Below are 15,747 nucleotides of genomic sequence, written 5' to 3' on the forward strand. Positions count from 1 at the left end.
CACAAGGAGCAGCAGTGGGATTTGAACCAGCCACCTCTGGATTGCAAGACCAGTGCTCTAACCACTAGGCCACTCCTCCACTATAGCAACATTCCATCTAGAATCTCAAATAATAGCAACATTCCAAAATCTCAAAAAGTGGTGACATTCCATGTAGAATCTTCAATAGTAGCAACATTCCATATATTTTGCTTACACCTTTTTCAGTAGTAGCTCAAGGTGAGTTACATTCAGGTACTCTGGATATTTCTCTGTCCCAGGAGGGCTCACAATCTAAGTTTGTATCTGAGGCAATGGAGGGTTAAGTGACTTGGCCAAGATCACAAGGAGCACCAGTGGGATTTGAACCAGCCACCTCTGGATTGCAAGACCAGTGCTCTAACCACTAGGCCACTCCTCCACTGACAACATTCCATCTAGAATCTCAAATAATAGCAACATTCCAAAATCTCAAAAAGTGGTGACATTCCATGTAGAATCTTCAATAGTAGCAACATTCCATATATTTTGCTTACATCTTTTTCAGTAGTAGCTCATGGTGAGTTACATTCAGGTACACTGGATATTTCTCACAATCTAAGTTTGTACCTGAGGCGATGGAGGGTTAAGTGACTTGGCCAAGATCACAAGGAGCAGCAGTGGGATTTGAACTGGCCACCTCTGGATTGCAAGACCAGTGCTCTAACCACTAGGCCACTCCTCCACTGACAACATTCCATCTAGAATCTCAAATAATAGCAACATTCCAAAATCTCAAAAAGTGGTGACATTCCATGTAGAATCTTCAGTAGTAGCAACATTCCATATATTTTGCTTACACCTTTTTCAGTAGTAGCTCAAGGTGAGTTACATTCAGGTACTCTGGATATTTCTCTGTCCCAGGAGGGCTCACAATCTAAGTTTGTACCTGAGGCAATGGAGGGTTAAGTGACTTGGCCAAGATCACAAGGAGCACCAGTGGGATTTGAACCAGCCACCTCTGGATTGCAAGACCAGTGCTCTAACCACTAGGCCACTCCTCCACGGACAACATTCCATCTAGAATCTCAAATAATAGCAACATTCCAAAATCTCAAAAAGTGGTGACATTCCATGTAGAATCTTCAATAGTAGCAACATTCCATATATTTTGCTTACACCTTTTTCAGTAGTAGCTCAAGGTGAGTTACATTCAGGTACACTGGATATTTCTCACAATCTAAGTTTGTACCTGAGGCGATGGAGGGTTAAGTGACTTGGCCAAGATCACAAGGAGCAGCAGTGGGATTTGAACCAGCCACCTCTGGATTGCAAGACCAGTGCTCTAACCACTAGGCCACTCCTCCACCCCACAATGTCAAACAATACATAATAAAACATTGTAATAGACAGCGTAGGGTGTAAGCAAAGATGCAACATATAGCTAGATAAAATGGAGTAACAGGAGTTAGAAAATAAGGGACTAATTTAAAGAAAGTTACATGTGAAGTGAGAAATGTGCATGAATATTATCTCAGTAAGGGTAGGAGTGGGTAAACATTTCCTGCTACAGTATTTGCAGTTGGTATCTCTCCTTGTGTGTGTATGACTAGCAAGTTAGTTCTTCCATATATGCATAGATTAGGTATTTCATAAAGTATTCACCTTAATTTGCTCCAGCTCTCAAGCAAATATATGCACTAGTATTTTATAAAGGTGTCTGTAAGTGCCTACCCATTACACCCCGTTATAAAATTACCTTTATTATGTCTAGCATCCTAAACAGGCCGTAGAATTATTTGCACATTTATACTTGCCTGGAGCACATTGTAATAAAAATCTTTTCCTGTAATTTCTCAACCTTTATTTAGTCTGTTTCGTGAAAGCACTTTATGACTATGAGGGCCAGACAGATGATGAACTGTCATTTCCCGAGGGAGCGATCATACGAATCTTAAACAAGGAGAATCAAGAAGATGATGGCTTCTGGGAGGGAGAATTCAATGGCCGTTTTGGAGTTTTCCCATCCGTGCTGGTGGAAGAACTCGCATCCTCCGAGAATGGTGATTTACAGTGCGTGACAGATGTTCAGGTACATACAGCTGTTTGAACAGGCCTCAGGTCGCTTGTCTGGGTCAGTCAGGCTTACAGATGGTGCACTAGAATGGAACGCTTGGAATGCCCTCCCGCGGAAGGTGGTGGAGATGAAAATGGTAACGGAATTCAAGCATGCGTGGGACAGGCATAAAGGAATCCTGTGCAGAAGGAATGGATCCACAGAAGCTTAGCTGAAATTGGGTGGCGGGGAGAAGAGGGGTTGGTGGTTGAGAGGCTAGGATGGGGGAGGGCAGACTTATACGGGGTCTGTGCCGGAGCTGGTGATGGGAGGCGGGACTGGTGGTTGGGAGGCGGGAAATACTGCTGCACAGACTTATACGGTCTGTGCCCTGAAAAAGACAGGTATAAAGGTAAGGTATACACATATGAGTTTATCGTGGGCAGACTAGATGGACCGTGCAGGTCTTTTTCTGCCGTCATCTACTATGTTATGTGTGGGATAGGCATAAAGGAATCCTGTGCAGAAGGAATGGATCCACAGAAGCTTAGCTGAAATTGGGTGGCGGGGGAAGAGGGGTTGGTGGTTGAGAGGCAGACTTATACGGGGTCTGTGCCGGAGCCGGTGATGGGAGGTGGGACTGGTGGTTGGGAGGCGGGAAATACTGCTGCACAGACTTATACGGTCTGTGCCCTGAAAAAGACAGGTATAAATCAAGGTAAGGTATACACATATGAGTTTATCGTGGGCAGACTAGATGGACCGTGCAGGTCTTTTTCTGCCATCATCTACTATGTTACTATAGAACTGAAAGCAGAAGGTTGGCTGCTGTGTGGTAGCTCCTACCAGCCAACCTGTGATAACTTCATTTATGCCTCAAAGCCAAGTCTTCATAAGCCAGTGGGGATTGTTAGTCATCCAGATATGATATTTCAGGGAAGAAGCCTCTAGGGGACGGTTCAAAAATGGTGGTTCATTTGACTTAGATCTTTATTCTTTTTTTTTTTTCTTTTTTTCATTTATAAGTTAACAAAATATAACCAAGTAAATACGCTTGTACAGAAAAGTAGTGAAAGAATTAAACATGGTTTATTTCAAACCTAGGAAATACAGATACAATACAAGAAATAAAATTGGTATCTTTATATCAAGTGAAATTTACCAGTGACTGTAACATTGTGAGGTCCGTTTTCAAAAGACATTTACCTGGGTAAACGGGATATCTGAAAATGCAGTTAAAAATAAGTGCAGATTTCCACTGTGTCTGCCCCATTAGGAGTTTCCGTTTTATGGTTGTTATTTTTCATCCAAAAAGTATCAGAGAGAAAGCAGAAACAAAGATTTGCAGATATGTTGTCTCCACATGTGCTTTCTCTTTGGAAATTTAAACAGAATTTCAAATTTTGCACCTGGGCTGGCTTTGAAATTTTCCCCTAGTGTGTGGTCTTAGGAAGTTGAATAGATTTGGTCAGGATTTATAAAGAATCTAACCCCTAAATTATGGATAAAATGTTATCAAACGGTTATTTTATTCTCTAAAGGGGCAATTAGATCAATGTTGTTGGAGAGTGGGGTGTGATTTCCTAACCAGTAAGGAAATTTGCAAATCAAAGGTGAGAAAGCAATCAGTGATAACACCTAGGAATTTTACAGTCACTCAGTGGAATCGGGATTCTGTGATTAGTAGGTAAGCAGGGTAAAGAGACAGAATTGTATTCGGAGAATAGCACAGAAACTGTTTTCAAGTGGTTATCTTTAAGGCCAATATTAAGCAGCAATCTGATCACGCTTAGAGGAAAAATCAGAAATGAAGGCTTTTGATGCCGGTGATCGCTATCATATTTATTTATTTATTTAGATTTTGCTCACCCCTTTTTCAGTAGTAGCTCAAGGTGGGTTACATTCAGGTACACTGGATATTTAATGTTAAGTAAACTTAGCGCTTTGGGAATGGGAGACATAATAATGTGCTGAACAGGTTTTCAGAACTTTTGAAGAAAAGGAGATATTGTGTTGAGTCAAAATTCAGTTTCAGCAACTGGGAGGGCTCATTGTGGAGTTCCGCAGGGTTCATGCCCTTTGCCTTTGCTGTTTAGTGTCTATATTATGAGTTCTCAGGGGGAAATGCTGTCTAATCTGCTGTTAATCTTGGTTGATTTCTGGGAAGCTAGAGCATGCTGCTTCCAATCTGGTTATACCATGGCTGCAGTCTCTTTGGGTCTTGCTTCCTTTATCACCTCATTTTTCTCATGATCTTCTTGTTTATAGTTTTGATGGAGTTGAAGAGTGATTTGTGTAACGTACTTAGCTTCTCAACCAGAGACGTAGCCAGACAGCCAATTTTAGGTGGGCCTGAACCTAAAATGGATGGGCATGGAATTCAGCCCCCCCCCCTCCCCACCCTCTGCTGTGCTCTCCACTGTCCACATTCTGCCCCTTCCCCTACCCTCAAACACAAAATATTAAATACCTGAGCTGGTGGGGATCCCCAAATTGCACCAGCTGAAGATTTCCTCCTCCTCGGGCAGCCAGTGCTCTTCCAAACAACAGCCGGGAGCACATCATGTCATAACCAAACTCTGTAAGCCACATTGAGCCTGCAAATAGGTGGGAAAATGTGGGATACAAATGCAATAAATAAATAATAAATAAATAAAATCACTTGAGCTGACGCCGCTGATAGTAGTCTGTACATGCTCAGTGCTTCCGCCTGGTGAAAACTGAGCATGTGCAAAGGGGCTGGTGTGTGGTGCCAGCTGCCGTTTGGAAGAGCGTTGGCTGCCTCAGGAGGAGGAAATCGTCAGCTGGTGGGGTTTGGGGATTCCCACCAGCCACAGCAAGAGTGCCACAATTTTGGGTGGGCCTGAGTACAAATTTGCCCACCTGTAGCTACGCCACTGTTCTCAACCTTGTTCCTCCCACACTTCTCCGCAGATATCTCAAGCATGCTTGAGGCTATTAAGTTACTCCAGTCGTCTACTACTCTTTCAGTAAAGAAGTATTTTCTTGTGTGTCTTCTGAACCATCTTTCCTCAACACTTTGTCCTTGAAATTTCCTTTCTATGAAACGTGTCACCTTGCGAGATGAATTTTATAGTACGTTTTCAATACGTATGATGCCTTCCAAGGAAATAGTGGCTTGTGTTACAGCAGTATGTCTGTCATAGCCTCACTTTCCTCCAGTGAGTACATTTTGACTGTCGTAAGCCTTTCTTTGTAAGAGGGTATGTTGCAGACTGAACCGCTTTCATCCTTTGTCATCATGACCTCCAGAACTGTGCACAGTACTCGTGATTGGGGTATTACTAGTGACCTACACAAGGACAATATTTTTCCTGTTGATGAAACCTGTAGTTATGCAGTTGACCATGCCAAAATCATAACCAAAACTTGTGTTCTTTCCATTGATTTGATTTCTCTCCGCTTAAGACTTCTTTTTATCCTTGAAACAGATATCTCCATCTCCTAAGCCACAGAATTCCCTCCCATCTTTACCACTGTATGACCAGCCTCCCAGCAGCCCCTTTCCTAGCCCTGACAAGAGAGATTCTCAGTACTTCCCACGGTCGCCATCGGTGAACGGTAAGCATAATTTTGCTGACGTTTCTGCTAATGGGAACTTTATTTTAGTGGTGTTGGTGTTTTTTTTTTTCCATTTGTATGTCATTTAATGCTTTATATTTGTTTCTGTTTAAGAAAATAACTTCAACACAGATTCTCCTGGATTGTCCCAACCCCTGCGATTCACTCCTGAAACCCCCTATGGCAAACTACGACCTGTAAGTTATTAGTTTTATAATTCCTCTTACCTTCAAATTAAATTTTCTTGGAGACCTGTTTGTTTGACATGCGGAGGAGTAGCCTAGTGGTTAGTGCAGTGGACTTTGATCCTGTGGAACTGCGTTTGATTCCCGGATTCTGGGCAAGTCACTTAACCCTCCATTGCCCCTGGTACAAATAAGTACCTGAATGTACTATGTAAACCGCTTTGAATGTAGTTGCAAAAACCACAGAAAGGCGGTATATCAAGGCCCATTTCCCTTTCCCTAGTGGCTTTAGAAGATTCCCCTGTTAGTGGAAGATACTGCTTGTGGTGGCTATAGCTGTCCTCCGACCAGACCCTGGTGTTTCTAAATGTGTTAACTGCAGCAGGATGTTCATGAAGGGGCAAGGTGCTTGAGGGAACTGTCAGCCCTTAGCATCGGACTCTCCTCCACTACCTAATCACACAAAAATGGAGAGAAAAGTGACAGACCCTATGGATGGAAAGAAACAAACACCACTTATAACCCCAGCTAATGGTTCCTGCTGAAGAAATATTGGGAAGGAGCCACTGCACAGGAGGTACCCTTCAAAGGATTTGCATACTTCAAAGAATAGGCAGGACAGGGATCAGTGTTTTAAAGGGGCAGCTGCTGGCACAGAACACTCAGCTGCCCACAATGTGCTGAAATTCGTTGCACAGACAGTAGCTCCGGTGCACAACAAGAACGTGGCAGAGAAGGATACAGTGCACATCTGGTGCCCAAGAATGCTAAAAGAAAACAGAAACAGGGGGGAAATACAACCAAAATTATTAGTCTAGTTTAAACACCAAAACAAAATAAGGAAAAAAGCTGGATTACAATCAGAGAGTTGCCAAACAAACCAGCTTATCAAAGAGACTGTCCCGGTTTCCTGCACCATTAATGTTGCAAAACATTTAGAGTCCAATGGAGGTATTGAATTCAGCTTGTTGTGTCCTCAAGCTGAAACTGGTGGTGTTTTGAGGAAGCCATGTCAACAGGACAGAGCCTTTTCAGTTCAGACTCTAATGCTTTGGAATGCCCTCCCTGGGGGGGGGGCCCAAGTGAGGAAACGATGTGGCCATATTTAGGAGAGAGCTGAAAGAGCTTTCCAGGAGGTGTAAGTTGTAGGGATGGGTAGTTGGGCTGTTCCTTGTTTGTATTATTTATTTAGATTTTGCTCACACCTTTTTCAGTAGTAGCTCAAGGTGAGTTACATTCAGGTACTCTGGATATTTCTCTGTCCCAGGAGGGCTCACAATCCCGCTCTCTGTTGGAGTTCCTCAGGGATCTGTCCTAGGACCCCTTCTTTTTTCATTCTACACCTCTTCCCTGGGCTTCCTGATCTCATCTCATGGCTTCCAATATCATCTTTATGCCGATGACACCCAGCTTTATCTCTCCACACCAGACATCACTGCGGAAACCCAGGCCAAGGTATCGGCCTACTTATCCGACATTGCTGCCTGGATGTCCAACCGCCACCTGAAACTGAACATGGCCAAGACCGAGCTTATTGTCTTCCCACCCAAACCCACTTCTCCTCTCCCTTCACTCTCTATCTCAGTTGATAACACCCTCATCTGCCCGCAACCTCGGAGTCATCTTTGACTCCTCCTTCTCCTTCTCTGCGCATATCCAGCAGATAGCCAAGACCTGTCTATTCTTCCTCTATAACATTAGCAAAATTCGCCCTTCTCTGCGCATATCCAGCAGATAGCCAAGACCTGTCTATTCTTCCTCTATAACATTAGCAAAATTTGCCCTTTCCTCTCTGATCACACCACCCGAACTCTCATCCACTCTCTCATTACCTCTCGCCTTCACTACTGCAACCTACTCCTCACTGGCCTCACACTTTGCCATTTATCCCCCCTTCAGTCCGTTCAGAACTCTGCTGCATGTCTTATCTTCCGCCTAGACCGATATACTCATATCACCCCTCTCCTCAAATCACTTCACTGGCTTCCGATCAGGTACTGCATACAGTTCAAGCTTCTCCTACTAACCTACAAATGCACTCGATCTGCAGCCCCCCCCCCCCTTACCTCTCTACCCTCATCTCCCCTTAAGTTCCTACCCGTAACCTCCGCTGTCAAGGCAAATCCCTCCTTTCAGTACCCTTCTCCACCACTGCCAACTCCAGGCTCCGCCCTTTCTGCCTCGCCTCACCCCATGCTTGGAATAATCTCCCTGAGCCCATACGCCAGGCCCCCTCCCTGCCCATCTTCAAATCCTTGCTCAAAGCCCACCTCTTCAATGTCGCCTTCGGCACCTAACCACTACACCTCTATTCAAGAAATCTAGACTGCACCAACTTGACATTTCGTCCTTTAGATTGTAAGCTCCTTTGAGCAGGGACTGTCCTTTTTGTTAAATTGTACAGCGCTGCGTAACCCTAGTAGCGCTCTAGAAATGTTAAGTAGTAGTAGTAGTTTTGTACGCTGAGCAGATCAGAGATGTGGTTTATAAGTATCAAAGAGGAAAGAGAGAATATTTAATATTGAGCTGTTTAATGTTCAGTTACTACCTAAGTTGACTTCTTTTTAACTAATAGTAAAAATGTTAATATAGGCTGGCTAGAGACCCAGTAGCAAGTGTTTCCATGGTACATCAAGTCCAGCATCTTGTCTATAATCATGGCCAGTCTGGGTCGCTTGAAAGTACTCAGCACATTCTAGTTGTGCATTCCCAGAAGTAAGAGGTAGCTAATTACTGATAGGAAAACCTACCATCCAGAAACATTTCCTAATGTTTCTTAAACCTGGCTGTATTAACTGTGACCACATCCTCTGGCTCAGCTTAATTGTCATTGACTGACTGAAATACTTCCTTAAATTTGTTTTAAATCTGCTACCGGTTAGTACTAAAACCTCGGAAAGTTCCCTGAAAATGTTTTCAAGAGTAAATAAGTGTTCTTCTTAAGTGCTCACACAGCACTGATGGTTTTATAAACCTCTATCATAATCCTTTCTCCATCTTCTCTTCTTCAAGTTAAAGAACCTGAACCTAGCGGAGTCATACAGCTGGGGGGTTTGTTTCATTAGGTCTTTCAGGGAAGCCTGTGAGAGAGACTCCTCATCTGTGATTGTAAAACTAAAGTGTCCAGTTAGCCAAAATTCATAAAAGTTAACTTAGATAAATGGGAGAAACGTTTTCAGAAAGATGCATGCCAAATGAATTATTGAACCACTAGTAAAAGAAGCCCGTTTCAGAGCAAATGAAATGGGCGCTAGCAAGGTTTTCATCGCCAACACCCCCCTCCCTCCCTCCCTGGCCAACCCCTTTGTTGTTCTGGCATTGCTCCGCCCCCAACGTCATGACGTTTGACGCGAGGGCGGGGCCCGGAGCGATTCCCCCCTCCCTGCCTGCCTGCCAACCCCTTCGTCATTCTGCCATTGCTCCGCCCTCAAGGGCGGGGCCCGGAGCGATTTCCCACCTCCCTGCCTCCCTCCCTGCCAACCCCTTCGTTGTTCTGCCATTGCTCCGCCCTCGAGGGCGGGGCCCGGAGCGATTCCCCCTTCCTGCCTCCCTCCCTGCCAACCCCTTCGTTGTTCTGCCTTTGCTCCGCCCTCAAGGGCGGGGCCCAGTGCGATTTTGGTGGCTTCACCACCACGAACCTTCGAACCTTTTTGAAGGAAGTCAGGGCTTGGCTTCACTGACGTCAGTGTCCTCAGAACGTTGAGGGTGAGTTTTATTATAGTAGATTTTAGAATTATTATGTGCTGAAACAATTAAGCTGACGTTTAAATTTCTGTATGGTACTTTTCCAACCATGGTGGTTGAAAAGGTTAAGCGTCCTGGGAAAGCTGAAGAATTTTAGCAGCTGGCTGAGATTAGCAAATTGGAATGATCCTCACCATTCCCCAATATGTATTTTATTATGAAAAAGTGTCTTCATAGTTTTTCAAACAGCAACAAAAGCACCAGGAGCCTTCACAAGTGTGGCAAAGTCTTTAATTGAATATCATATATCATTGGCCCGGCACGGGCCGTGTTTTGGTGCGTAGCGCCTGCGTCAGGGGTTGTTTGTACTTAATCCTCTAAGTTGAAGGAAACAGCTGAAAGCTGTGTTCACATCAAACGTGATGCACCAAATACAAACTTAAAATGCTTGCTTGCCCCGCACGGGAGCGCAGCATTCTTCTGGACTCTTTCTGAAGCAAGAACGCTGCATTCCCGTGCGGGGCAAGCAGGCATTTTAAGTTTGTATTTGGTGCATCACGTTTGATGTGAACACAGCTTTCAGCTGTTTCCTTCAACTTAGAGGATTAAGTACAAACGACCCCTGACGCAGGCGCTACGCACCACAACACGGCCCGTGTCGGGTCAATGTTATGATATTCAATTAAAGACTTTTCCCCACTTGTGAAGGCTCCTGGTGCTTTTGTTGCTGTTTGGACTCTGTTTTGTGCTTTGAACCCTCTCTGCTTTTTGTTTGTTCATAGTTTTTCACACACACAGGTACACCCACACCTACCTATATATATAGATAGCAGGGGTGTAGCCAGACTTTGGCGGGAGGGGGGTCCAGCGCCCGAGGTGAGGGGGCACATTTTATGCCTCCCCCCCTCCCCTGCCGCCACCACCACCAACAATTCTGACCCCCCCCCCCCTCGCCCCGCCGCCAACCCGTCATTGCCTACCTTTGCTGGCGGGGGACCCCCAACCCCTGCCAGCCAAGGTCCTCTTCTTCCTTCGTTCTGTTTCTGTGTGTCTGACGTCCTGCTTGATGTACATGCAGGACGTCAGACTCACAGAAACAGAACGAAGCCTTGCAGATCAGCCAGCAATGCGGCCGCTGGCTGATCTGCAAGGTTTCGTTCTGGTTCTGTTCTGTTTCTGAGTCTGACGTCCAGCACATACAACGTGCAGAACATCAGACTCAGAAACGGAATGAAGGAAGAAGAGGACCTCGGCTGGTAGGGGTTAGGGTCCCCCGCCAGCAAAGGAAGGTGACAGCGGGAGGGGGGTTCAAGAGGGTCGTCGGCAGGGGGGGTCCAGGGCCAAATCTACGGGGGGCCCAGGCCCCAGTGGCCCCACGTAGCTACACCCCTGATAGATAGATATATAGATATAAATGCACACACACATACTAATGTTCTGTGTCAAAGTATGACAATTTAATCTCATGCATTTTGCTGACTCTCCTTGGGGTTTTATTTGTTCTGTTTTCGTTAGGTGCGAGCAGCCCCTCCTCCCCCAACGCAGCCCCAGCGGAGGCCAGCGGAGAAGGTAGAAGATGTGGAAATCACTTTGGTTTAATGACGGGGACTGTTCGAGTAGTGCTACAATCAAGGCCGAATGTAGTGCTTGCTCGCACTCATTTTTAGGCACCTTCGAGTGATGTGACTCGTTACAGAGCAAGGAGTAAAAGGGAGGATTTTGAGCAGCACGGTGGCGTGTTGGACAAACTCCCCACGCTCATAAAGATATCGTGCCTTTTTTTTTTTTTCCTTTTCTCTTCGTTTTTATGTCATCTCTCCTCCCCGAGCGCAAAGTAAGGCAGGCCAAATGATGAGTACAGAATACGTCCGAGTTAGATTCCCAGCTGCTGATACCGGTCGGCTCTTTTTCGGAGGTTTGTGGGCAAGGCCTTGCTCCTGTAACTTAGTCATAGCATACTTATATCATATGCATTAGTACAGTATATTACTGTTGCCATAGGAATGTGTCATGTTACACTTATATATAAATATACAGCCTTTCTCAAACAAAAGTTCAGTCCAGAGCATCTTGCAGCAAACAGAAAAATACAATAGTCAAATTTCACTATCCTCTGTAACGTTACATGTCTAGTTTAAACATTAATTGAATACCTTTTCGTTAGGAAATATAGAGGGAAACGAACACACGTAGGAAGAGGCTGGTTCCTCTTGGACACCCTTTCAAAGAAGAAAATAACGGGATGCATAAAAGTACTGAAGATCACGTGGCGCTAATTATCCAAACGCACATCTCTCCAGTAATTGCCATTTTTTTAAAAATGACTAAATGTCTTTATATTAATATTTATGCATTTCCATTAGTATAGCAATATCAAATATGGAGGTGCTGAATTAGCAAACACATCTTGTTCTGTAGTGGAATGTGTGACTTCGTGTGACCTGGGTAACATGAGGCGTCACTTCTCTTTGCTAAATTCTTTCTTTTCTTTTTTCCTATTAAGTATTTGGTTCATTTATATCCCACTTATTACAATGTACTTTATTATCCAGCATTAGCAGTATAACGTTATGACTTCAGAACGTCCAGAGAGAGCTAGAGATTACTACATTTAGGATATGTACACACGCTGTAGCCTCTTGCAGATACATTACTTTGTATAAATCCTGTCAGCTCACCAAACCCAGGAAACTTCTGGCTTCAAGCAGTCCACAGGCCTTAGGATGCTTTCCTCTTGACCTGTTTTTGTCGTCTTTGGTGAAAAAGTGCAAGGCCATTTTAAACCAACTTTTTTGCACAAAAGCATTTATTGTAACGTTTGGGAAAATTAGGGTCACCTACCTTCTCTTTAATAAGGATAAAATCTGTTGAAAATGTTGATGTGGAGGAGGTAAATTCCTGACACTCAAAGGCTATGAATCTCTCCTCCTTTGAAAATGTAAAAAGGAAAGGAAATGTATTAATCTGCAGCAGCAAAGCTGTAGACTTCAAAGTGTTGACCAGGTATGGAAGAGTTGTTCAGCAGTTCTGTTAAGTTCTTTATTTGTTCCCTTTCATGCCAGAGAAATACCTTAATATCCTTTTTTTTAATATCTGACAAGAGAATTTTGTTGTCGAGGCAACGTTTGGGTAGGGAGGGGTTGCATTTACACGTTTGTACTATAAACACGCAGGCTTACATTTCACATTCATCCTTCAGTGGATGTCAGGAATGTGTTTATAGGTCTCTTCCTCGGGCAATATGACCCAGAGAGGGAAAAAGAGTCTGATGCCTGTGTGCAAAGACCTGTTCAATCGGTCAGTTTTCAAATCGGTGACTGTATCTTCTTTGAAGATTATTTCTTCCCCCCCCCCCCCCATGTTTCGCCTCCTTCTGCACCTCTTGTCCTGTTGATCTGTTTGAGATCTTTTTGTTATCAAACTTGTTCTTAAGTTTATAGAAAAAAATAATTCTTTAAAAATGTAATTATCTCCAGAGTTTAAAATGCATGACGATGCAAATTTAAAGCAACTATTATCATTTCCCTGTCCATCTTTGGCCAGTTTTTTTTTTTTCATGAGTATCACTCCCTAATTTTCAAAATTTGAAAAGTGTTATTTTAAAATATAAAATCTAGAGTTTTCAAATATAATTTTGTGTAAGAGCTGCTAATTTTATTTAAGAAAGTTGTACAAATATGCCCCCTTTTAACTATGATTTCATATAGGGAATCTAACCCATGTACCACACTGTACAGTGTCAATACATTGAGAGCATAGGTGCAAATGCTGCTTTTCTTTGTATTGGCTGTGAAAAGTTTGTATTTATTATGTATAAAATGTTGAATAATAAAACCTGTAATTAAGAGTGTTTATTTTTACTGTAGTGCACCAAAGGTTATTTGACAGCAAAACATTCTGAACACGCGTCTGAACGGTATATTAATCAGAGGGGGGGGGGGGTAACAGATGTCTCCTTTTATGAGAAATGTGCCACGCTTCTGTCAGAGTACATTTTTGGCAGAGCTGACTCTCACTTCTCTTTTATCCACGGTTCTCAGATCCAATCCATAGCACCCATTACAGGTCAGTTTCGGAAATTAACCTCTTACTAGGCCTGTTGTAAGTAGATATAATCAAGAATCGTGAAGGTACTCAAAAAAAAAATATTGCTTCAAGCAAGTACTCTTTATCTTAAAGAGGAAAAGGCCTCGAGAAACCCCTTGACAGCCAAAAAAGTCAAACTAGGGTTGGACTGCCTCATCATCAGCCCAAAAACCTCTATCTACAGACTTTAAATTTAAACGAAACTTAGCTCAAAGATAAGTCAGTCTCTGTGCTCCTTTGTTGATTAAGACCGTGATCAACGGGGGCCAGCGTTTCAAATTCGTGGTTTCTTCTTCAGGATCACTGGACAAATCTGGAAAAGAGCAAATCAAAATGAAACTGTGTAGTCGTGTCCACTGATCTTCAAGACAGTGTACTTACTTCCGCTCGATCCTAACGGCGAATATCACAGAGGCGGCCCTAAGGAAAAATGGCGCAGCTTTTAAGCCCTGCTGACGTCAGACGCCGGGGGACATGATTGGTTGAAGGATGTGCAACTCCACAGCTAGTGTGCTAGCGACATTTAAAATCATAACTCTCACAAACAGTGTCATAAAAAATGGACCCACTCAATTTTTGAATTGAGACCTGTTGGAATCAAAGCTTTAAGCTTATAGATCCATCTCTGTTCATTTTTGTTAATATGTGTCCCAGCTTGAGACCTATCCACTGGAATAGTGGTGGGCCAAGTTACATAGCTTAAACAGCTAAAAAGCACTGACTAGGCCTGATAACCAGCTGATGGCCTTGTAGCTGAGAGCCTACAAGAGCAGGACTGCTTCGTGAGTCTTATTGAAACCTGGTACAACTGTCAAATTAGGTGTAACACTTAAGATGAAGGAAATAATGACAAAAATGGAAAAAGATTGGTTCATAAAATGGAATCTGTCATGGTAACATGGCTCCCAGAGTCACAAGATAGAAAGACACAGATCTTTCTCAGTATTAGGAAAGAGGTTTTAAAAGTGTTGAAATTGGCACTATGAAGAAATCTTTGAGAGGAGGGGCAGGTGGGCACCTGACCTGCGGTTAAGTATGAAGAAAGATTAGAAAAAAAAGTCTCTCTCCAATTGACTTGTATGGGGACGAAATACTATATAAGAAATGCAGAGCTGAGCTAAAATCGGATTCTTTCCCCACCAAATCTCTGAAGGCGAAGCTCTGGCCGGTTGAACCCAGAATCTGTCTGATGTTTGTACCAACTTGAAGTCCTGATTTGGGTGAGAATAAAATACTATTTCTATCACTAAACTGCTCCAGTCTCTGTTTTAATCTCTCCTTTCTCCTATGCTTATCTTACACATGCACAAGTAAAAATTCACTCTCACTCATATAGATTTCATGTGGGAACATAGATGGCCAAAGATTCACTTAGATCCACAGAGACAGAAAGCTGTGGTCATGGGAATTAGATTTGAACTGTGCCTTCTGTCACCCCCCCTAAGCCTCCGTGACCGGAGGCGCTCCTTAGAACCCCGATTTGTAACACCATGGAATGGGGTTTCGCTGGAATTTAGGGAGAGGATGATCAACAAGATCCTAGAAGAACAAACCCTCTGTCCTGCGGGGGGTCTAGAGAGGGGTAGATTTTAACATTTTGTAATAGGTTTTGATGTTTGTCCTTTCTCTCTGCTGAAATTTCCTGCAACACCTAGACACTGTAGAGAACTAAACTGGTGTTTAAATTCTTCGCAGTGAAGTATGTTTTTTGATCTTGATTGCACTTTTATGTTCAATCAGTCGTACATACAAAGTAGGGGAAGTTTGTTCTACATAAATCATTCTGCAGGGACAAATAATGCAATAGATTACAAAACTGGATTTGCAGGTCGTATTAGTCTTCAAAACAAACTGTTCCTGGGTATTCGGATGTGTGAAGACAGATGTCTCAATCATAATATCACACATATTGCAGTTTTGACATTTCTAAAGGGGTTTCTCGAGGCCTTTTCCTCTTTAAGATAAAGAGTACTTGCTTGAAGTAATATATATTTTTTGAGTATCTTCACAATTCTTGACTTTCAACCGACTGATCTAGGTTACTCACCCCTATTTTCATTCATTTAGTAAGTAGATATAATCTCAGGAACATTCACTGTGGATATCCCAGACGAAATATAGTATTGAATCACAGAACCAATGTCTTGCCAAGGTCTGGACTAAACTCCATAAACCTAATGAGAAACCCCTTCCCCT

General features: G+C 43.3%; 1 protein-coding gene across 2 annotated transcripts in view; it reads left to right on the forward strand.

The window, feature by feature from the left end:
* The window catches only part of FCHSD2 (FCH and double SH3 domains 2), a 324,668-nt gene extending 311,356 nt beyond the window's left edge, over positions 1-13,312 (forward strand). For both annotated transcript variants that reach the window (XM_030200031.1, XM_030200032.1), the window contains exons 17-20: positions 1,830-2,050; positions 5,467-5,596; positions 5,711-5,793; positions 10,981-13,312. In XM_030200031.1, coding sequence (XP_030055891.1) covers positions 1,830-2,050; positions 5,467-5,596; positions 5,711-5,793; positions 10,981-11,064 — 518 coding nt within the window. In that variant the 3' untranslated portion in view covers positions 11,065-13,312. The remainder of the gene's footprint in view (positions 1-1,829; positions 2,051-5,466; positions 5,597-5,710; positions 5,794-10,980) is intronic.
* Positions 13,313-15,747: the final 2,435 nt, after the last annotated feature.

This window comes from Microcaecilia unicolor, chromosome 4, assembly GCF_901765095.1.
Source record: "Microcaecilia unicolor chromosome 4, aMicUni1.1, whole genome shotgun sequence".
NCBI classification, from domain to species: domain Eukaryota; kingdom Metazoa; phylum Chordata; class Amphibia; order Gymnophiona; family Siphonopidae; genus Microcaecilia; species Microcaecilia unicolor.